Consider the following 25,321-nt stretch of genomic DNA (forward strand, 5'->3'; position numbering starts at 1 on the left):
TAGGACATCTACTTTGTGCATGACACAAGTAATTTTTCCAACAATTTTTCCAACAATTGTTATTTCACTGTATCACAATTCCAGTGGGTCAGAAGTTAACATACACTATGCCTTTAAACAGCTTGGAAAATTCCTGAAAATGATGTAATGCATTGTGTCCCACCACCCACCAAACTCTTTTTTTAAACTCTACTGCTACTCTCTGTTCATCATATATGCATAGTACTTTAACCATACCTACATGTACATACTACCTCAATAAGCCTGACTAACCGGTGTCTGTATATAGCCTTGCTACTCTTATTTTCAAATGTATTTTTACTGTTGTTTTATTTCTTTCTTTACTTACACACACACAATAATTCCCAACGAAAACACACAGAATAATTCCCAACGAAAACACACACACACACACACACACACACACACACACACACACACACACACACACACACACACACACACACACACACACACCTTTTTTTTCGCACTATTGGTTAGAGCCTGTAAATAAGCATTTCACTGTAAGGTCTACACCTGATGTATTCAGCGCACGTGACAAATACACTTTGATTTGATTTAATGACTTTAGAAGCTTCTGATAGGCTAATTGACATCATCATTTGAGTCAATTGGAGGTGTACCTGTGGATGTATTTCAAGGCCTAACTTCAAACTCAGTGCCTCTTTGCTTGACATCATGGGAAAATCAAAAGAAATCAGCCAAGGCCTCAGAAAAAAAATTGTAGACCTCCACAAGTTGGTTCATCCTTGGGCAATTTTCCTTGAGCAATTTCCAAATGCCTGAAGGTACCACATTCATCTGTACAAACAATAGTACGCAAGTATAAACACCATGGGACCAAGCAGCCGTCATACCGCTCAGGAAGGAGACGCGTTCTGTCTCCTAGAGATGAACGTACTTTGGTGCAAAAAGTGCAAATCAATCCCAAAACAACAGCAAAGGACCTTGTGAAGATGCTGGAGGAAACAGGTACAAAAGTATCTATATCCACAGTAAAACAAGTCCTATATCGACATAACCTGAAAGGCCGCTCAGCAAGGAAGAAGCCACTGCTCCAAAACCGGCATAAAAAAAGCCAGACTACGGTTTGCAACTGCACATGGGGACAAATATTGTACATTTTGGAGAAATGTCCTCTGGTCTGATGAAACAAAAATAGAACTGTTTGGCCATAATGACCGTCGTTATGTTTGGAGGAAAAAGGGGAAGGCTTGCAAGCCGAAGAACACCATCCCAACAATGCACGGGGTTGGCAGCATCATGTTGTGGGAGTGCTTTGCTGCAGGAGGGACTGGTGCACTTCACAAAACAGATGGCATCATGAGGCAGGAAAATTATGTGGATATATTGAAGAAACATCTCAAGACATCAGTCAGGAAGTTAAAGCTTGGTCGCAAATGGGTCTTCCAAATGGACAACGACCCCAAGCATACTTACAAAGTTTTGGCAAAATGGCTTAAGGACAACAAAGTCAAGGTATTGGAGTGGCCATGACAAAGCCCTGACCTTAATCCTATAGAACATTTGTGGGCAGAACTGAAAAGGCATGTGCGAGCAAGGAGGCCTACAAACATGACTCAGTTACACCAGCTCTGACAGAAGAGGAATGGGCCAACATTTGGGTAGCTTGTGGAAGGCTACCCAAAACGTTTGACCCAAGTTAAACAATTTAAAGGCAATGCTACCAAATACTAATTGTGTGTATGTAAACTTCTGACCCACTGAGAATGTGATGAAAGAAATAAAAGCTGAAATAAATCATTCTCTCTACTATTATTCTGACATTTCACATTCTTAAAATAAAGTGGTGATCCTAACTGACCTAAGACAGGGAATTTTTACTTTTTTTAAATGTCAGGAATTGTAAAAAACTGAGTTTAAATGTATTTGGCTAAGGTGTATGTAATCTTCCGACTTCAACTGTATGTAAGAATACTGTTCATTGACTATAGCTCAGCCTTAAACACCATAGTACCCTTCAAGCTCATCATCAAGCTCGGGGCCCTGAGTCTGAACCCCGCCCTGTGCAACTGGGTCCTGGACTTCCTGACAGGCTGCCCACAGGTGGTGAAGGTAGGAAACAACACCTCCACTTCACTGATCCTCAACACAGGGGCCCCACAAGGGTGCATACTTAGTCACCTCCTGTTCACCCATGACTGCGTGGCCCCACACGCCTCCAACTCAATCATCAAGTTTTCAGATGACACAACCATAGTAGGCCTGATTACCAACAATGACGATACAGTCTACAGGGAGGAAGTGAGGGCCCTGGCGGAGTGGTGTCAGGAAAATAACCTTTCCCTCAACATCAACAAAATGAAGGAGCTGATCGTGGACTTCAGGAGAAAGCAGAGGGAGCTCTCCCCTATCCACATCGACGGGACCGCAGTGGGGATGGTGGAAAGCTTCAAGTTCCTCGGCGTACACACCACTAATGATCTGAAATGGTCCACCCACACAGACAGTGTGGTGAAGAAGGCTGAAGAAATTTGGCTTGGCACCTAAGACCCTCACAAACTTTTACAGATGCACAATTGAGAGCATCCTGTCGCGCTGTATCACCGCCTGGTACGGAAACTGCACCACCCGCAACCGCAGGGCTCTCCAGAAGGTGGTGCGGTCTTCCCAAAGCATCACCGGGCACACACTGCCTGCCCTCCAGGACACCTATAGCACCCGATGTCACAGGAAGGCCAAAAAGATCATTAAGGACATCAACCACCCGAGCCACGGCCTGTTCACCCCGTTATCATCCAGAAGGAAAGGTCAGTACAGAAATATCAAATCTTGGACGGAGAGACTGAAAAACAGCTTCTATCTCAAGGCCATCAGACTGTTAAATAGCCATCACTAGCCGGCTACCACCCGGTTACTCAACCCTGCACCTTAGACATTGAATCACTGGTCACTTTAATAATGTTTACATACTGCTTTACTTATTTCATATGTATATACTGTATTCTATTCTACTGTGTTTTAGTCAATGCCACTCCAACATTGCTTGTCCTAATATTTACATATTTCTTTATACCATTATTTTACTTTTAGATTTGTGTGTATTGTTGTGAATTGTTAGACATTACTGCACTGTTGGAGTGAGGAACACAAGCATTTCGCTACACTTGCAATAACATCTGCTAAATATGTGCATGTGACAAATAACATTTGATTTGATTTCTGTGGTGGTGGGGCAGCCAGCGGAAAATACGGAGCGTAGGGGTTGCTAATGTTCTCTAGGTGCACCGTGATTGGCTCACTGTTCCGTCACCTATGGGGAAACTACATCATAACCGCAAAATCTACGGGTAGAGCTTGAAAATTCAAGAAAATTGACTAGAGATAAAATGTCAAATCACGTTATATCTACTGTAGCTTTGACTGGACTGATCATGTCAACATCATACTTTCAACATTTTTGCTAGCAAGAAAGCAGTCATAATCATTAATCAAGTCGACAATCTACTGCCAAGTCCTTTTCAATCCTTGTCATATGAAGAGAAATAATCTAAAACATATCGGTGCTCATCGGCCATTGGACATAAACATTACACAATCAGTTGGAAATCGCAAATTGAACAATGAGTGTTTTGGAAGGAATCAATGGCTAACTGCAAGCGTTGCAAAGCAATCACTAGCCTGCTATTCCATGGAGTGGATGTGTGGTCCAAAGTCTGGGTTTAAGGGTCTCTTTTCCATGCTTAAAAGGATAAACATTAATTGGGCCATAAAAGGTTGAATATTGGCCATGCTGTCAATCCAGAATGACTTCTGCTGCGTTCAAAACAACTAGAAACTCGTAACTGGGAAATCTTAGACTTCAGTGAGTTCAAGACAACTGGGAAAATACGTTTTGAATGGTCCTCCAACTCGGAATTCAAAGTCGGGAACTCGCGCCTCTTTCTAGAGCTCTGACCTGAAGTTCACTGACGTCATAATTCGAGTTCCAGGTTCCCAGTTAACTTGAAAGCACCATAAATCCAGAGAATGCCAGACTTTGATGACAAAGTTTCATGACAAAATTTGCCCACAAGAAGCATCGTCGTGCCACCTTCCTATTCAAGTGAGCACAGCCCAATGGTCCAAAAATGTATTGTATGCTGTTCCATAATTATGTAATTTTCCAGGGAGCTATGTATACTGTAGCTAAGAAAGTAATACTAAGTGTATGTTGTGTAGTAAGTTGTTGTGCCCATGTGTCTCATCCTAAATATTTGTTCCCTTTCACACTCATAACTTAGCCTACTGTTCTGACTTGATGGTGCACATGTAGCCTATAATGTAATCATGAAATATTGTAATAGCTTTCATTGTCTGCTTATTTGCCCCCTTTATTTATCCTACAGTTCTGACTTGGTGTATAGGGAGAATACTGTAAGAATGGCCCATGTTCTGAATTCTGTCGCTGTACATTTTAAAAGTGCTGAACTACTGACAACGTCCGTCCTAGCTCATTTATTGTCTTAATCAAAATTACGGATTGCCTTTTATTCGCTCGTCATCCCCTTATGTGATAGCTAGTACATCTCAATTGTCAGTAGAAACCACATTTATTTAAGCAAGTCAGCCATATCAGCTATGTTTTTTTTAAAGGCAGTAAACGAGGCTAAATTAACTGCTTCACTGCCAGACAAGGCTTCCCTGACAGCCAGGTAGTAAGGATTCACTCCATGGTGCTGAAAAGAAAGCTCTGTTGTTGGGACAGCTTTATGTAGGCCCTAATAGTTTCTGGGCACCGTTTGTCACCTTTATAGCGCAATTAATGTATGTTTAGTGTTGTGTTGTGGATTTGCTGGCATGCATCCCCGAAAAATGTGGGAGTTTGCCCCACCAAGATTTACATTCTGAAATCGCCACTGCTAATGTGTATGGGGAAACATGCCCTACACCCAACTCCCACCTAATGCTATCCCTCTGTGGCTTTATTGATTTTCTCCAGTGATTAATTGGACACAGGGGGAGCTGAGGTGTGACCAGGTACCAAGAAAACTTACTGCCCATGTCCTCTGTGGCCATCCAGAAAGGCCATTCTACAAACAGCATGCCTCTGTTAGTGGATGTTCAAATATGAAATTGCAAAAATCTCTCTCTCTCTCTCATGAATTTGCAAAACTCTCTCTCTCTCTCCTTTTGATGGAAGAGATTACATAATATTTGAATTGGAGTACTTTTCCCTCAACATGCATCTAATATCAGAGCTATCACCATATCTCCCTCCTCCCCTCTTCTCTCCAAACACTCATGCACAGGGAATCGCTGTGACCATTTTGAAGATATTGTAGCATGGTTCATCGCGCTCTAGCGACTCTATGTGGCTGGCCGGGCGCCTGCAGGCCGACTTCGGTTTTCAGTTGAACAGTGTTTCTTCCGACACATTGGTGCAGCTGGCTTCCGGGTTAAGCTGGCGGGTGTTAAGAAGCACGGTTTGGCAGGGTCGTGTTTCGGAGGACGCATGACTCGACCTTCAATCTCCCGAGCCTGTTGGGGTGTTGCAGCGATGAGACAAGATTGCAATTGGATATCACGAAATTGTGGAGAAAAATTAAAAAATTAAAAAAATATTAGGCTACTAGGGAATTATAGATTGAACTAATTGTGAGTTTTAGTTGAATACAAAAGAAAGGCTCCAATGTAATGTTACTGAGCCATACCAGCACGGAGAGGAAAAACAGAATAGATATTGTTGCGTGTAAAAGTTGAATTCATTAATACCTTTTCAAGACAAGAACGGGACAACATTAGAAAAGCCTGCTGTGCATAGATTATGCACACAAATTTATAATTTTTTTGTCTACTTTTCCAATCATTAAAGTGCTCTGGCAGAACCAAGCGATCCCTGTCATCCACCAAAACTTAGTCCAGAAGCAGACTGGAAGACCGTCCACTCAGGAGAAGGTTGGCCGCCGGGCTGAACAAACAGCAGAAGTGCTGAAATTTGATGACGTGGTCACCAACCTTGGCAACCACTTTGATTAGGATTCAAAACATCAACTTAAGGCTACAGTTTTACACACACATAATGCACACCCTTAGGAGGCTGAAAATATTTGTCATGAGCCCTTGGATCCTCAAAAAGTTCTAAAGCTGCACCATCGGGAGCATCTTGACTGGCTGCATCACTGCTTGGTATTGAAAATGCACCGCCCTTGACCACAAAGCGCTACAGAGGGTGGTGTAGACAGCCCAGTATATCATGGGGCCGAGCTCCCTGCTATCCAGGACCTCTATATCAGGCGGTGTCAGAGAAAGGACCGAAAAATGACCAAAGACTCCAGCCACCCAAGCCATGTACTACTATTCACTTTGCTACCATCCGGAAAACGGTACCGGAGCATCGGCTCTCAGGCCAAAAGGTTCCTAGACAGCTTCTACCCCTAAGCCATAAGACTGCTAAATAGTCAATTAATGGTACCTGAACTATCTGCACTGACTCTATCTTGCACTGACCCTACGCACACTCACTAGACTACATATACAAACCATATACACACTCACTAGACTATATATACAGACCATATACACACTCACTAGACTATATATACACACCATATACACACTCACTAGACTATATATACAAACCATATACACAAACCATCTACACACTCACTAGAAAATACATACAAACCATATACACACTCACTCACACATATTCACATACGCTACATATGCACCCACTCACTTTTACCGACACAACACACACACACACACACACACACTTTTATACATCATTTGCTGGTGCTACTCTGTTCTTTATTTTATTATATTATTTATCCTGATACCTAGTCACTTTACCCTGCCTTCATGTACATATCTACCTCAAATACCTCATACCTCTGCACATTGATCTGGTACAGGTACCCCATTCTTGTGCATATTAATTTATTCCTCATTGTGTTACTATTTTACTATTTGTATTAGGATTTTTAAACTCTGCATCGTTGGGAAGGGCTTTTAAGCAAGCCTGGTCTACACCAGTTGTATTCAGAGCATGTGACCAATACAATTTGATGAGGTGAGTTTATGTAGGTACCAAAGGGGTTGCATCAATCAGAGAGGAGCCGTCAGTGGTGCAGAAGTTCCAGTCCTACACCCAAGACGCCGACCAGAACTACGACTTTGCCAGCGACAGTGTCGTCCAGCATCTTGAGCCCGGCGATGAGATCTACATCAAGCTGGACCGGGGATAAGGCAAGAGGTACAGCACCTTCTCCGGCTTCATAGTCAACGCCGATAAACAGATCATCTATTCTACGCTAGGCTATTCCCTTCATCTGCTATAGTCTCTTGTTTAGATTGGTGAACCCGCTGTCGTTTAGAAGACAGGTGGTTACAGAGAAACTGGGGGACCTTGACACAGAAGTGAACCTTTAAATTTACACTACAATGGACATTTAGTTTTACGAGTAAAAATCTCAGAATTATGCAATGTCCAATAAAGAAAGTTGAACACGTGGAAACAAGGAAGGTGATGAGTGAACGTTTCATGTGTATAAGCCAATATTAATGCAGGTTAAACAGGAATGGTGTTAATGCTTCATTGCTGTTCATGGCTTTTGACATTGGGTCAACGAATCAATTCATTTCAATTGGTCTTGTAAGTCTATAGAATAGGAAATAATACTCAGAGGTGATTAAATCTATACTGTATGAAGTAATGTTTGGTGTGTTTCCGTCTGCATCTTACTGCATTGCTGATCTGTTACTAATGCTTTATCAGACTACTGCATTAGTGTAAAAGAGCCATCATTATCTTCATACACAGTCCAATTCAACCTTTTCCTGGGAAATGAATTAAGTGCTACTTCACTAAGATGAATTAGGCCTACAGCCAGTATTTGAAATGGAAACGATACATTATACGTAAGAAAAACATGCCACTAGAGAAAATAAATCAAAACCAATTTTAATGACTTTGGTACAGTATTCATGTAAAAATCAACAGGTCAGTTCTAATTTTAGCAGAGCATTAAAAATGGTAAGAAAATATTCCTGTGTTACATTTCCCTTTGAATGGTAGGCTACCATGATGTTCGATTTGGTGATTTTTCAGGAAGAAAAAAAAGACACTCCCTACTCCCTAACTTTTAAAATCCTATCACACTGTCCTAAAGTGACATAATGGTTATGTATTGTCTGCTGTGATGTCATTGCTCATGTGGTGAAGTCCTTCTGTGATGCCACCTGTTCTCAGAAGGAGAGACCATGTCCTTCAGGATGACCTACCAGCCAACCAGCCCCCTCCCATAGGAACCCATTGGGTGACATCACAACCTACCAGCCAACCAGATCCCCTTCTATAGCCACCCAGTCACAGTGTGACATCACGAAAACTCATCTAACAAGCTTTGAGTGCAGAGCATACTAATAAAGAACTTTTGGTACCCCAATATCTTTTAGTAGCAAAAAAAAAAAAAAAAAAAATCGAACGGGAACAATGTTACTACTTTTCACAAAGAATCTTTGTTAAATGTTATTACCACAAACAAAGCTCCTATGGCTTTCAATAAAACTAGTCAGAACAGAGAGCACCATATTTATGAGTAGAGTACCAAGTGCAGACGATGTGCAGTCCACGTCCTTGAGTTTGTTTGGGGCAGAAACTGTTGTTTTGTGTTGTTAAATGACATTCGGTTTCTGTGTATATTGGCACCACAATTATATTTAGTCTGCGACTTATTTTCTAGCTGGATGGTTTAATTTATTTGCTTACAGTATTAATTATTAATCACAAACATTAATTGAAGCTTTGATTCAGTCATGGCTAGTAATTGTGTGACAAATAAAAATATTTGATTTAACGTTACTCCTCACTCAGCTATCAGAATGTTGTTAGTGTTCAATCCAAGGTTTTTTCCTTGTTTACTTCTCAATAGCACACTTTAATTCAGTAAATCACAGACAAGTAGCAAGAATAAAGTGTCAACTTCTGACGTCAATTGCATTTGGTAATTTGCAAGTAATAAAACTTTTTTTTTTTTTTTTTACTGTGAGTTCAGTAGCTGTTGCAAAGGATAAAGGCCTATGGAGCAGCCTTTCTATCTGATTCTGATCCTTCATTTGAATGTGAGCCAGCGTTTGGGGTTGTCTATGAGGATCTTGTCCACCTGGGTCTGGTTGATCCCTCTTCTCAGCATCTTGGGCACGATGTTCTTCAGTATGTGTGAGTAGCCGTGCCCTCCGTACTTGGTGAGACGGTTCTTGGTGTGGATGTCGTGGGCAATGACAATGTTGTCCTCATATCCCTCCTGGACCAGGAACGCCAAGCTAGAGAGGGTGGGAGACACAGGCACAGGAGCGAGCGCACACACACACACACACACACACACACACACACACACACACACACACACGAGTCTAATGGCGCTGGAGTTGATGGCTGCCGTTTTACGGGCTCCTAACCAACTGTGCTATTTCATTAGTTTTTTCACATTGTTTGTAACTTATTTTGTATATAATGTTGCTGCTACCGTCTCTTATGACTGAGAATAACTTCTGGACATCAGAACAGCGATTACTCACCTCAAAATGGACAAAGATGTTTTTCTTTAATGAGTCTGACATGAAGGATATGCTGCTTTCTCGGGAACGGGCCCAAATCACTGTCATTTGCGTGAAGAAAAGACGGAGAAAAAGGGGGCGAAGGTCGGGCTGCCTTCGGAGAATTCGTAGGCAAGTGATTTGTAATATCTTCTGTTTAATCGAGACGTGGCTGAACGGCAACACGGATAATATAGAGCAGCGGAATTTTCCATGCATCGGCAGGACAGAGAAACTATGTCTGATAAGACGAGGGGCAGAGGTGTGTGTCTTTTTGTCAATAACATCTGGTGGGCGATGTCTAATATTAAAGAAGTCTCGAGGTATTACTCGCCTGAGGTAGAGTACCTTATGATAAGCTGTAGACCACACTATCTACCAAGAGAGTTCTCATTTATATTATTCGTAGCTGTCTATTTACCACCACAAACCGATGCTGGCACTAAGACAGCACTCAACCAGCTGTATAAGGCCATAAGCAAACATGGAAATGCTCATCCAGAAGCGGTGCTCCTTAGAGGCCGGGGACTTTAATGCAGGCAAAGTTAAATCAGTTTTACCTCATTTCCACCAGCATGTGCGACCAGAGGAAAAAATAAATAATAATTAACTCTGGACCACCTTTACTCCACACAGAGACGCATACAAAGCTCTCCCTCGCCCTCCATCTTGTAAAGTGACCATAATTCTACCCTCCTAATTCCTGCTTACAAGGAAAAACTAAAGCAGGAAGTACCAGTGACTAGCTCAATACGGAAGTGGTCAGATGACACGGATGCTACACTACAGGACTGTTCTGCTAACACAGACTGGAATCTGTTCCGGGATTAATCCAATGGCATTGAGGAGTATACCATCAATAAGTGCATCGACGACGTCGTCCCCACAGTGACCGTACGTACATGTCCCAACCAGAAGCCATGGATTACAGGCAACATCCACATCGAGCTAAAGGCTAGAGCTGCCACTTTCAAGGAGTGGGACACTAATTCGGACAATTATAAGAAATCCCGCTATGCCCTCAAACGAACCATCAAACAGGCAAAGCGTCAATACAGGATTAAGATTGAATCCTACTACACTGGCTCTGACGCTCGTAGGATGTGGCAGGACTTATAAACTATTACAGACTACAAAGAGAAACCCAGCCGCGAGCTGCCCAGTAGCACTCACGTCGGTAGCCATGAAGTGCTTTGAAATGGCTCACATCAACAGCATCATCCCAGATACCCTAGACCCACTCCAATTCGCATACCGCCCCAACAAATCCACAGATGACGCAACCTCAATCGCACTCCACTCTGTCCTTTGCCACCTGGACAAAAGGAACACCTATGTGAGAACGCTGTTAATTGATTACAGCTCAGCGTTCAACACCATAGTGCCCACAAAGCTCATCACTAAGCTAAGGATCCTGGGACTAAACACCTCCCTCTGCAACTGGATCCTGGACTTCCTGACTGGCCACCCCCAGGTGGTAAGAGTAGGCAACAACATATCTGCCACGCTCATCCTCAACACTGGGGCACCTCAGGGGTGAGTGCTTAGTCCGATCCTGTACTCCATGTTCACCCAAGACTGCGTGGCCAAACACGACTCCAACGTGGTAGGCCTGATTACCGACAACGATGAGACAGCCTATAGGGAGGAGGTCAAAGCGCCAGGACAACAACCTCTCCCTCAATGTGAGCAAGACAAAGGAGATGATCGTGGAGTACAGGAAAAGGTGGTCCGAACAGGCCCCAATTAACATCAACAGGTCTGTAGTGGAGCGGGTCGAGAGTATCAAGTTCCTTGGTGTTCACATCACCATAGAACTATCATGGTCCAAACACAAGACAGTTGTGAAGAGGGCACAACAACACCTTTTCCCCCTCAGGAGACTGAAAAGATTTGGCAATGGTCCCCAGATCCTAAAAAATGTCTACAGCTGCACCGTCGAGAGCATCCTGACCGGTTGCATCACCGCCTGGTATGGCAACTGCTCGGCATCTGACCATAAATCGCTACAGAGGGTAGTGCGAACGGCCCAGTACATTACTGGGGCCAAGCTTCCTGCCATCCAGGACCTATTTACTAGGCGGTGTCAGAGGAAAGTAAAAAAAAATGTCAAAGACTCCAGTCATCTAAGTTCTCTCTGCTACCGCATGGCAAGCAGTACCGGAGCGCCAAGTCTAGGTCCAGCTTCTACCCCCAAGCCATAAGACTGGTGAACAATTAATCAAATGGCACCCCTGACTATTTAGATTGCCTGCCTGACCCCCCCCCAAAATTTGTTTTTACACTGCTGCTACTCACTGTTTACTATCTATGCATAGTCACTAGACCCCTACCTACATGTACAAATTACCTCGACTAACCTGTACCCCTGGAAAATTGACTCAGTACCGGTACCCTGTGTATATAGCCGCGTTATTGTTATTTTATTGTGTTACTTTTTTTTTTTTTACTTTAGTTTGGTAAATATTTTCTTAACTCTTTCTTGAACTGCATTGTTGGTTAAAGGCTTGTAAGTAAGCATTTCACGGTAAGGTGAAATACCTGTTGTATTCGGCGCATGTGACAAATAAAATTTGATTTGATGCACGCACACACATCAAAAGAGATCCACGGGCGTTATTTAACTTTTTACGTTTGGTAAAGTATTACGAAGTAGATACAGACAACCAAATTGACCTAGTTTAGCTGCAGTTGTGTAGTAGGTAGTTTGGTAGCAAAGAGCACTCACGCCTTGACTCTCTGGCTGTCACTGGGCATGTCCACCTCCAGGTTATAGGCGTAGTTCAGCGTCTCCATTCCAAACAGGTCGTATTCCAGGTAACTCCCCATCTTTGCAAACTCCAGCAGCTCTCCATTGTCCAATATGGTCCTGTGTTAGGGAGAAAAGAAACATGAATAATTTAGTCACTCATCACTGAAGCTACCTTTGAGGCATCAGCAGATTAAAATTCTCCACAATACGCCTTAACACATTCCTGAACAATTACAGTGTATTCGGAAAGTATTCAGACTCCTTCACTTTTTCCACATTTTGTTACAGCCTTACTCAACAAAAAAAAATACTTAAAAAAAAAAATCTGATCTACACACAATACCCCATAATGACAAAGCGAAAACAGGTTTAGAAATGTATAAAACATGAAAAACAGAAATACCTTAGAAGTATTCAGACCCTTTGCTATGAGACTTGAAATTGACCTCAGGTGCATCTTGTTTCCATTGATCATCCTTGAGATGTTTCTACAATTTCATTAGAGTCCACCTGTGATAAATTCAATTGATTTGACATGATTTGGAAAGACACACACGTCCATATAAGGTCCCACAGTTGATAGTGCATGTCAGAGCAAAAACCAAGCCATGAGATCCAAGGAATTGTCCGTAGAGCTCCGAGACAGGATTGTGTCAAGGCACAGATCTGGGGAAGGGTACCAAAACATTTCTGTAGCATTGAAGCTCCCCAAGAACACAGTGCCTCCATCAGTCTTAAATGGAAGAAGTTTGGAACCACCAAGACTCTTCCTAGAGCTAGCCTCCCAGCCAAACAGAGCAATCAGGGGAGAAGGGCCTTGGTCAGGGAGGTGACCAAGAACCCGATGGTCACTCTGACAGAGCTCCCGAGTTCCTCTGTGGAGATGGGAGAGCCTTCCAAAAGGACACTCCACCAATCAGGCCTTTATGGTAGAGTGACCAGACGGAAGCCACAGCTTCAACAAAGAACTGAGTAAAGAATCTCAATACTTATGAAAATGTGATACTTTTGTTTTGCTTTGTAACGTAACAAAATGTGGAAAAAGTCAATGGGTCTGAATACTTTCCGAATGCGCTGTAGAAGCTTGCTTTAAGTAAAATTGTTTATACTATATTATAAACCCATGTAGGCTCTGACTTTTTCCTGACCATGTGACTGACCAGGAAAAAAATTCCTGCCACCCCTCCAGTCCACTCTGGGTCCTGAAAGCTCTCACCTATCCAGGTGTGACATAACGGTCTTGCTGATGTCACCTCCAGCTTCCTGCAGGAGACGGACTATCTCAGCCGGTGCACCAGGGTTCCGTCCTGGGTGGATGATGACTGGGCAGCCCAGCTCGGTCTGAGCGTGTGCAGTGGCTTGCAGCACTTTCTTCTCACTGTCCGTGATTGGCCAGCTGCAGCCGATCTCTCCAATCACACCGCAGCGGATCTCGGTCCCATCTGCCCCGTGGAGAACCTCACTGATGATGATGTCTGTGAGCTGGAGAGAGAAGTCGGGTGTTAGTCAGGGGAAGTAGTGGCAGACAATGGACACAAACTGGCCATAGCTCCCTCAGGTGGCTGACCAAAGCCACTTGGATACATTTGACTGAGACAGGGCTTCTACAAAATGGGCCAGTATACCTTCACACAGACACAAACTAACATAAACCTCCCCCACCTTCTCCACGGTCATCTTCCTAGTGGCCTCAGAGTGGGTGGCATCCACATAGTACCCCGCCCCTCCTATGATGTGGACGCCTGATTCCTTGGCCAGCTGTTTGAGGCAGGGCAGATCCCGGGCGATACCCTGGGTAGTGTTTTCTACGATGGTTCCCCCTCCTGCCTTTCGGTACTCATGCAGCTCTTCCCGCACAGCATTGGTCTCCTGCAGCAGCAGCAGGTTCTCATGGCTGAAGAAGATTGTTACAGGGACACAGAGATTTGTCTATTGGCTTCAGCCTGATCACGTTCTAGACTGCCTGCTGTACAGGTTCTAGATTACCTGCTGTAAAGGTGCTAGACTACCTGCTGTATGGTTCTAGAAATCTGCCTGCTGTACGGGCTATATAGACTACTTGCTGTTAGGATGCTAGACTACACTGAGCGTACAAAACATAAAAAAAACACCTGCTCCATCCATGACAGACTGACCAGGTGAATCCAGGTAAAAGCTCTGATCCCTTATTTATGTCACTTGTTAAATCCACTTCAATCAGTGTAGATGAAGGGGAGGAGACAGGTTAAAGAAGGATTTTCAAACCTTGAGACATGGATTGCGTATGTGTGCCATTCAGAGGGTGAATGGACAAGAGAAAAGACTTAAGTGCCTTTGAACAGGTATGATAGTAGGTGCCAAGCGCACCGGTTTGTGTCAAAAACTGCAACGCTGCCCGTTTTTTCACGCTCAACAGTTTCCTGTGTATATCAAATCAAATTTTATTGGTCACATACATATGGTTAGCAGATGTTATTGTGAGTGTAGCGAAATGCTTGTGCTTCTAGTTCCGACAGTGCCGCAATATCTAACAAGTAATATCTAACAATTCCACAACAACTGCCTAATACACACAAATCTAAGTAAAGGAATGGAATAAGAATATATAAATGTAAATGCACTACTGTTCAAAAGTTTGGGGGTCACTTAGAAATGTCCTTGTTTTTGAAAGAAAAGCACATTTTTTGTCCATTAAAATAACATCAAATTGATCAGAAATATAGTGTAGACATTGTTAATGTTGTAAATGACTATTGTAGCTGGAAACCCGCAAAACACCAGTCTCAACGTCAACAATGAAGAGGCGACTCTAGGATGCTGGCCTTCTAGGCAGAGTTGCAAAGAAAAAGCCATATCTCAGACAGGCCAATAAAAAGTAAAGATTAAGATGGGCAAAAGAACACAGACACTGGACAGAGGAACTCTGCCGAGAAGGCCAGCATCCTGGAGTCGCCTCTTCACTGTTGACGTTGAGACAGGTGTTTTGTGGGCAATATTTAATGAAGCTGCCAGTTGAGGACTTGTGAGGCTTCTGTTTCTCAAACTAGACACTAATGTACTTGTCCTCTTGCTCAGTTGTGCACCGGGGCCTCCCACTCCTCTTTCTATTCTGGTTAGAGCCAGTTTGTGCTGTTCTGTGAGGGAAGTAGTACACAGCGTTGTACGAGATCTTCAGTTTCTAAGCAATTTCTCGCATGGAATAGCTTTCATTTATCAGAACAAAAATAGACTGACAAGTTTTAGACTAAAGTTATTTGTTTCTGCTATTTTGAGCCTGTAATGGAACCCACAAAGGCTGATGCTCCAGATACTCAACTAGTCTAAAGAAGGCCAGTTTTATTGCTTCTTTAATCAGACAACAGTTTTCAGCTGTGTTAACATAATTGCAAAAGGGATTTCTAATGATCAATTAGCCTTTTAAAATGATAAACTTGGATTAGCTAACACAACGTGCCATTGGAACACAGGAGTGATGGTTGCTGATAATGGGCCTCTGTATGCCTATGTAAATATTCCATTAAAAGTCAGCCGCTTTCAGCTACAATAGTCATTTACAACATTAACAATGTCTACACTGTATTTCTGATCAAGTTGATGTTATTTTAATGGACAAAATGAGCTTTTCTTTCAAAAACAAGGACATTTCTAAATGACCCCAAACTTTTGAACGGTAGTGTATTTCCTCCTAATATTGTACAATCTGTGTGTCGCTTCATTGGCCTGGGCTATTGTTCTTTTTTAAAATTCAAGACCAGCTTGATCTCAGTTTGTCAGTCAGAGTAGCCACTCATTTTGGTCATTTGTGTGGTATTAAAAAAGCTATAAAAAAAACTAAACTAAGTACCTATGATTTCTTTTTTTCTATGATTTCTTAATCCAGCCATGCTCAAAGGTATGCTTTCAGTTTTCAGAATTAGAAGTGTGTGGGCTGGGGATGAAAATGAAGAGGAAAAAAAAGATATCTGCCCCATGTGGGATTAGGGTGGCAGGTAGTGGTTAGAGCATTGGGCCCATAACCAAAAGGTTGCTAGATCGAATCCCCGAGCTGACAAGGTAAAAATCTGTCGTTCTGCCCCTGAACAAGTCAGTTAACCCACTGTTCCTAGGCCGTCATTGTAAATCAGAATTTGTTCTTAACTGACTTGCCTAGTTAAATAAGGGTTAAAGAATTTTTTTTAAATAACTCACAACCATTGAACTATGAGCCAAGTTGTCATGACCACCATTGCCATCTACTTCTTGTTAAGATGATGTAGCTACAAATATAAAAGTATAATCCTCATAGCCTACATTTCTTTTCTTTTTGGAAAAGCACATAATGTGTATGAAACGTTGAATTTGGTCATTTAAGGAAATGTGCCTTACTGCCTTTTGAATTTTGAGTAACTTTAGTAGTCTAGTCAAGAAAGCATCATGCAAAATATATTGGCACACTATACTTACCAAGACCATTGCCAAATAAGGCGTGCTGTCACCTACTTTTATAGTAAGGCTGAGGTGGTACCACCCAGCACATCTAGAAGGGAGTGTATTTCATACCGAACACCTCCCTTGAGATGACGTAGAGGCACGTTGCACCTTCTCAAGGTGCCTACACATCATGATGTCAATGGTAGAGTTGAACCGCTAGGGGCAAAAAGAGCTAGATTTACTACTGAAGGACCAAAATCTATCACTTTTGTAACGAACTGTCAAAATGAAGACCAGAATCGACTTGTTTCACTATAACGAAGACATCTGGTTTTCGATTATGTTATTTTTTATCTTCGTAAAAGTTACTCTTTAAAAAAGTGTGATTTTGAGATCGAAAACCTGAAAAACTGATGAACGTAAACCTAGAAAAACTCAACGGAGAAAACAGAATTTGGGAAAAAACGGAATCAGGCAAAAATAAAACTGGTTTATAAAGCCCTATGACTGGAGTAATTTTCTTTCTAAATGAGAAGATGAGATGTTTCTGAACACTTCTAAATTAATCCTGATAATGCCATGGTTAAGAAAAATCATGAATGAATCAAATCAAAATCAAATCAAACTTTATTTGCCACATGCGCTGAATACAACAAGAGTAGACTTTACCGTGAAACGCTTACTTACAAGCCCTTAAATAACGGTGCAGTTCAAGAAGAAAAAAAATATTTACCAAGTAGGCTAAAATAAAAAGTAACACAATAAGAATAACGAGGCTATATACAGGGGGCACCAGTACCGAGTCAGTGTGCAGGGGTACAGACTAGTTGAGGTAATCTGTACATGTAGGTGGGGGCGAAGTGACTATGCATAGGTAACAAACAAACAGCGAGTAGCAGCAGTGTTCAAAAGGGGGGGGGGGTCAATGTAAATTGTCCTATGGCGATTTTTATGAATTGTTCAGCAGTCTAATGGCTTGGGGGGAGAAGCTGTTGAGAAGGCTTTTGGTCCTAGACTTGGTGCTCCGGTACCGCTTGCCGTACGGTAGCAGAGAAAACAGTCTATATCCTGGGTGACTGGAGTCTCTGACAATTTTATGGGATTTCCTTTGACACCGCCTATTATATAGGTCCTGGATGGCAGGAAGCTTGGCCCCAGCGATGTACTGGGCCGTTCGTACTACCCTCTGTAGCGGCTTACAGTCAGATGCCGAGCAGTGGCCATACCAGGCGGTGATGCAACCACTCAAGATGCTCTCGATGGTGCAGCTGTAGAATCTTTTGAGGACCTGGGGACCTATGCCAAATCTTTTCAATCTCCTGAAGGGGAAAAAGTGTTGCCGTGCCCTCTTCACGACTGTCTTGGTGTGTTTGGACCATGATAGTTCGTTGGTGATGTGGACACCAATGAACTTGAAACTCTCGACCCGCTCCACTACAGCCCCGTCTATGTTAATGGGGGCCTGTTCGGCCCGCCTTTTCCTGTAGTCCACGATCAGCTCCTTTGTCTTGCTCACATTGAGGGAGAGGTTGTTGTCCTGGCACCACACTGCCAGGTCTCTAACCTCCCTATAGGCCGTCTCATTGTTGTCGGTAATCAGGCCTACCACTGTTGTGTCGTCAGCAAACTTAATAATGGTGTTGGAGTCGTGTTTGGCCACGCAGTCATGAGTGAACAGGGAATACAGGAGGGGACTAAATACACACCACTGAGGGGCCCCAGTGTTAAGGATCAGCGTGGCAGACCTATTGTTGCCTACTCTTACCACCTGGGGGCGGCCCGTCAGGAAGTCCAGGATCTAGTTGCAGAGGGAGGTGTTTAGTCCCAGGGTCCTTAGCTTAGTGATGAGCTCTGTGGGCACTATGGTGTTGAACGCTGAGCTGTAGTCAATTAACAGCATCCTCCCATAGGTGTTCCTTTTGTCCAGGTGAGAAAGGGCAGTGTGGAGTGAGATTGCGTCATCTGTGGATCTGTTGAGGAGGTATGCAAATTGGAGTGAGTTTAGGGTGTCCGGGAGGATGCTGTTGACGTGAGCCATGACCAGCCTTTCAAAGCACTTCATGGCTACCGGCGTGAGTGCCACGGGGCGGTAATCATTTAGGCAGGTTACTTTCGCTTGGGCACAGGGACTATGGTGGTCTGCTTGAAACATGTAGATATTACAGACTCGGTCAGGGAGAGGTTGAAAATGTCAGTGAAGACATGACAGTTGGTCCGCGCATGCTTTGAGTACACGTCCTGGTAATCCGTCTGGCCCAGCGGCTTTGTGAATGTTGACCTGTTTAAAGGTTTTGTTCACGTCAGCTACCGAGAGCGTTATCACACAGTCATGCAGAACAGCTGGTGCTCTCGTGCATGCTTCAGTGTTGCTTGCCTCGAAGCGAGCATAAAAAAGGCATTTAGCTCGTCTGGTAGGCTCGCGTCACTGGGCAGCTTGCGTCTGGGTTTCCCTTTGTAGACCGTAATAGTTTTCAAGCACTGCCACATCCGACAAGCTTCAGAGCCGGTGTAGTAGGATTCAATCTTAATCCTGTATTGACGCTTTGCTTGTTTGATAGTCCGTCTGAGGCCATAGCGGGATTTCTTATATGCGTCCGGATTAGTCTCCCGCTCCTTGAAAGAAGCAGCTCTAGCCTTTAGCTTGATGCGGATGTTGCCTGTAATCCATGGCTTCTGGTTGACACATGTACGTACAGTCACTGTGGGGACGACGTCCTCGATGCACTTATTGATGAAGCCGATGACTGAGGTGGTGTATTCCTCAATACCATTGGGTGAATCCCGGAACATATTCCAGTCTGTGCTAGCAAAACAGTCCAGTAGTGTAGCATCCGCGTCATCTGACCAATTCCGTATTGAGCGAGTCACTGGTACTTCCTGCTTTAGTATTTGCTTGTAAGCAGGAATCAGGAGGATAGAATTATGGTCAGATTTGCCAAATGGAGGGCGGGGGAGAGCTTTGTATGCATCTCTGTGTGTGGAGTAAAGGTGGTCTAGGATTTTTTCCCCCCTGGTTGCACTTGTGACATGCTGGTAAAAAAATTGGTAAAACTGATTTAAGTTTGCCTGCATTAAAGTCTCCGGCCACTAGGAGCGCCGCTTCTGGGTGAGCATTTTCTTCTTTGCTTATGGCCTTATAAAGTTGGTTGAGAGTGGTCTTAGTGCCAGCTTCGTTACGTGGTGGTAAATAGACAGCTACGAATAATACAGATGAGAACTCTCTTGGTAGATAATGTGGTCTGCAGCTTATCATAAGGTACTCTACCTCAGGTGAGCAATACCTCGAGACTTCTTTAATATTAGCACCAGCTGTTATTGACAAAAAGACACACCCCCACCCCTCGTCTTACCAGAGGTAGCGTCTCTCTTCTGCCAGTGCATGGAAAATCCCGCTAGCTCTATGTTGTCGGTATCTTCGTTCAGCCACGTCTTGGTGAAACATAAGATGTTAGAGTTTTTAATGTCCCGTTGGTAGGATAATCTTAATAGTAGGTCATCAATTTTATTTTCCAATGATTGCACTTTAGCAAGAAGAATGGAAGGCAGTGGGAGTTCTCGCTCGCCTCCGGATTCTCAGAAGGATCCCCGATCTGCGTCCCCTTTTCCGGCGTCTTTTCTTCACGCAAAAGGAATGGATCTGGACCTGTTCCAGTGAAAGCAGGATATCCTTCTCGTCGGACTTGTTAAAGGAAACATTTTCTTCCAGTCTGCGGTGAGTAATCTCTGTTCTGATGTCCAGAAGTTATTTTCGGTCATAAGAGACGGTAGCAGCAACATTATGTACACAAAAAGCAAAAAAATTAAATATGGTTGGGAGAATGTAAAATATCAGCCATGTTCTTCGGCACCATATTTTCACAAATCATGAATAATGAGTAAGACGCCGTTCAGAGGCTACAACAAAACATGCTAACCTCTCACCATTATCAATAACAGGCAAGATTAGCATTTTGAGGGGTGGTATGATCTTCGTGCCTCTGTAACCTTCTTACTCATCATTATTCACTCATCATTCATGACTATCCATAATCATGATAGCATCCACATGGATGTAGAAGTGTTCAGAAACATCTATCCTTACTTACAATAAAAGTGACTCCCAAATGGCAGACGTCATTATTCATCATTCAGTTCCTATTGGGAAAAACATAATCCAAAACACAACCATAACAAACCGCAAATGCATCCAACAAGTTTGTAGAGTCACAAGCCTGATGTAGTCATTCTGTGCAAGGAATATGGGACCAAATACTAAACTTTTGACTACATTATTAAACTAAGTGAATTTGTCCAAATAATGATGACTTCTTCAAATGGGGAGACTAGAAATTAAAGGACTTTATGCATCTAAACAGTAAAACAGATATGTATGAAAATACCCTCAAATAAAATCTGACATTATGTACTGTCACCTAATATGAAACATTCTCTCTCAAATCTAAAATGCTGGAGTATAGACCCAAATGAAATAAAAAATGTCCTTCACTGTCAAAATACATATGGAGGGGAGTTTACCTGCTGTAAGGGTTCTGCTTCAGCCAGAATAGATTCTTCATCTGGATGGGGGCCTGGGCCACAGTCTCGTCCCCCGGGGCCGGAGAGAAGTAGCAGCACTCAAAGGTCATGGTCAGGTGCTCGTGGGTCATGGTTCTACCCAGCTGGTCGGGTTCTATCGGACCCAACACCGTCTGGACCTTACCGCTCAGTGCTGACATGGTTGGGTCTCTGGGTTTTAATCCTGCAGAATATAATATTTTATAATTACTACATTACACATAACGTATTAGTTATGAGCTATTCCAGTTCTGGAAAAACATCCCTTAGTAAAAAAGATGGTAAACAGAGTGCAGTATAACTGCATTATGCTGCAAATACTGCATCCAAAATAAAATAAAACATTTACTGCAGTAATTTTGCAGACTAACTGCAGTTATTCTGAAATTACTGCATCCAAAATACCACAGTCGACTGCAGTTACTACACTTCTACAGCAGTTTCAAATCTGCAATCTTTTTTTAAAGGGAAAACTATTTGGTTGATGAATAGTTCCATGGATTACTGGTTTGATTGAGACCAGCAGGAAAACACAGAGATAGAAAGCTACTGGACACACGTCTTTCACATGAATAGATATGACTAGACAGGTGCCCACTCAAGCAGGGTTGCCATGTTTGTGGTTTTCCGGTAAGAATTGGGCTACTTTGAAAACGATGTCGCGGGTGAAAATGTATTGTTCGTAGTTTCAGGGCTACTTCTAAATTGCACCGCGGCCGCCACTGCATTTCTCTTTAAAAAAAAAATCTATATTTCGCTGTGACCTGCTGTTGCTGACTATCAGGCAGTGAGCAGGCTGTTACTGAGGAGGGGAAGAGCCAGCCGGAGGGGTGAGTGCGTTAAGGGGATTGGTTGAGAGAGCGGTGAGACAGAGCAGTACGCGCGCACATCGTGACAACTTTTTAACCAGTTGTTGGTAGGTCATTACGGAGACACCTATTTCAACCCCCTTTTCCATAAAACATATTAACGCGCTAAAACTGACATAGCGTCGACAAAGCATTGGAAATCTAGAGCTCTTTAGATACATTCGTTCAGAGGCGGTTTAAAGTAAACTGCATTCTAATGTCGACGTTTCCTTTGGGAAACCGTATCAAGCGAAGGTTTTTACTCATGCTCAGTTCTAGGGTCTGGAGCGCTGAGCGAGTGGATATTTGAAACGGTAAACTGACATTAAAATGTGTAAAATGATACATTTGCATCTGTTGGCCATCAAACATGTTATTCATGTGGTTGCCATTGTAGGCTACCATTTGATACAATAAAAATGTTGAAATGAAGATATCACTGGAGTCAATGCAAATCAATGTGCCACTTGTGTAGCCTACCTGGAGCTGGCAATGATCAAATGTGATCATGGTGACAGCTCTATCGTAAATGTATCATCCTCCACATTTAATGCCAGTTTCATCGTGGACTTCGGCATGTTGGCCTGTCAGGGCCTATAGGCTACCTGCATCTAGCTCAGCAAACCATGGCAAAGTTGAATTGAAATTATAAACCCAGATTTTAGTCAGTAGCCTACCCAATTGAAATGACAAGTACATCTTGCAAATAGGCTATTTTTTATGTTTTATTTAACCGTTATTTAACTAGGCAGTTTAGAACAAATTCTCATTTACAATGATGACCTACCAAAAGGCAAAAGGCCTCCTGCGGGGTCGGGGATTAAAAATAAATAAAATAAAAATATAGGACACACACATCATGACAAGAGAGACAACACAACATTACATAAAGCGAGACCTAAGACAACATAGCATGGCAGCAACACATGACAACACAGCATTGTAGCAACACAACATGGCAGCAGCACAACATGGTAGCAGCACAAAACATGGTACCAACATTATTGGGCACAGACAACAGCACAAAGGTCAAGAAGGTAGAGACAACAATACATCACGCAAAGTAGCCACAACTGTCTGTAAGAGTGTCCGTGATTGAGTCTTTGAATGAAGAGACTGAGATAAAACTGTCCAGTTTGAGTGTTTGTTGCAGCTTGTTCTAGTCGCTAGCTGCAGCGAACTGAAAAGAGGAGCAACCCAGGGATGTGTGTGCTTTGTGGGGAACTTTAACAGAATGGGTGTTGTATGTGGAGGATGAGGGCTGCAGTAGATATCTCAGACAGGGGGAGCGAGGCCTAAGAGGGTTTTTATAATGGTTTGTAGTCTTAACATCTGGCACATAATAATGGCACCATTGACAGTGTTTCTTGAACAGAGATTGAGATCCTCTGTCCAACTTAGATCATTCAAACTTTCCTATCATATTTATCTATAGTTATGCACATGCGTAAACAGGATTTATTAATAATTATAAACTGGATGGTTTGAGCCCTGAATGCTGATAGGTTGAAAGCCGTGGTATATCAGACCATGTAGCACGGGAATGACAAAAAAAATTGTCCTAAGAACAATTCTTAGTTGTGGTAAATTGGCCATATACCACACCCACTTGGGCCGTATTGCTTAATCATAGCAGTCAAAACAAGTTAAATCGACATCCATTGATGGAATATTACCTGGCAAGTTTAATAAGGGTGATTTATATGCTCTTGCGACATTCTTAAACTCGCAATAATTATTATTTTGATGGAAAACCAAATTTTGCTTCTTAGCCTGTCGTTATATGACGTCGATATTTGTTCTTAATTCGCTCAATAACATTATGGAAAAAATGTTTATTTGATAAATGTGGCAACTCTTTTCATGTGAAAAAATATTGGGCTAGTTTTCAGACCTTGTGGCAAGATTTTAGCTAGACCTGGCAACCCTGCACTGAAGAGCCCTTTAGACCTATGGTTGTATACAAGAGGTCAAGTGCCCCCATTTTAACTCACATGTCCTGCTAACTAGTCTACTGCAGTCTCTGGTGCGAATAAATATAATTGAATTGTTCCTAGTGTTATTTTCTTACAAAAATAATGCATTCTTGCACCGTTAGTTTTAGATTTTGTATCACACTTGTGATCTCGAATTATTGAACATGCAATCAACTGAATGTAGTAACTGAGCCTAGTAAATACAGCGGGCTGAAGCATGCAACTGCGATTTCTGCAAATGCAACAGCTATTCAGTTCATTAGTGAAAAATATACATTCATTGTTCATGACACTACGATGTAGCAAAAATTATATAAGACCTGGAAATCTTGCTTCAATTCAGTAGTCCAAACGTTCTTCTTAACTTGCAAAAGAGAGGAAGACCCAGGAAGCAACAAGTCGTGCGATTAGGCAGTCTTAACTATCGCGAGAATTTGACTGATACAAAGTATGCTACTGTAACCCGCCGGAATGTATCGTACATCATAATGAGTAAATACATTAGGCGACTAAATGACATTACTCATACGGTCATTGACATATTAATATAGCCTTCAAGAATATCCTACCACCATGTGTTTGAAGAACTGAGTATTCTTGCAAAATGCTACACACCATTTACAGTGCCTTCAGAAAGTATTCACACCCATTGACTTCTTCCATATTTGTTGTGTTATATCCTTAATTTAAAATGGATTACATTTAGATTTTTTGTCACTAGCCTAAGCACAATAACCCATAATGTCAAAGTGGAATTATGTTTTGGGGAATTTTTACAAATTATAAAAAATGATTCAGTAAGTATTCAACTCCTTTGTTATGGCAATTCCCTTACGAAAAAGATTGCAGTACACTGCAGCATAACTGCAATTAGAGTGCAGTATAACTGCCATGTTTTTAATTTGTCATTATTGGGTATTTGTAACGGGTGAGTGACTGGTTGCCGGGAAGTCAGGCGCAGGAGAGCAGAGATGGGTGATAACAGTAGAACTTTAATATACACCCTGGCCCAAAGGCACAGGAGAGGCAGCACAAAGCACAACCACGGTAACATGAACCGGATTAAACAAAACAAACAAACCTAGCTGTCAAGTGTCAATGTGCAGTGGGTAGGACGGAGTCAGGCGCAGGACACAGAACTGAGTAAAACAACGTACTTCACTCGAATAAACCACAAAACAATTCCACGCAGGGAAAATACTCCAGCTCACAGAAATAGCGAACACTTAACAACGAACAAT

The 25,321-nt window shown here is 42.6% G+C and overlaps 1 protein-coding gene across 2 annotated transcripts; it reads right to left on the bottom strand.

Moving 5' to 3' along the window:
• Positions 1–7,911: 7,911 nt before the first annotated feature.
• Positions 7,912–24,510, bottom strand: pter (phosphotriesterase related). 2 transcript variants are annotated; one of them, XM_029725274.1, is made up of 6 exons: positions 24,401–24,510; positions 21,218–21,440; positions 13,976–14,207; positions 13,530–13,795; positions 12,290–12,430; positions 7,912–9,288 (listed from the first exon to the last, which is right to left on the bottom strand). In XM_029725274.1, exons 2-6 carry the CDS (start codon positions 21,415–21,417, stop codon positions 9,078–9,080), a joined length of 1,050 nt encoding a protein of 349 aa, XP_029581134.1. In that variant the 5' UTR covers positions 21,418–21,440; positions 24,401–24,510; the 3' UTR covers positions 7,912–9,077. The 2 variants fall into 2 exon arrangements, with proteins under 2 accessions (XP_029581134.1, XP_029581135.1); XM_029725275.1 differs by lacking the exons at positions 21,218–21,440; positions 24,401–24,510 and adding an exon at positions 14,300–14,306.
• Positions 24,511–25,321: the final 811 nt, after the last annotated feature.

The sequence above is a fragment of the Salmo trutta genome, chromosome 31, assembly GCF_901001165.1.
Source record: "Salmo trutta chromosome 31, fSalTru1.1, whole genome shotgun sequence".
Taxonomy (NCBI): domain Eukaryota; kingdom Metazoa; phylum Chordata; class Actinopteri; order Salmoniformes; family Salmonidae; genus Salmo; species Salmo trutta.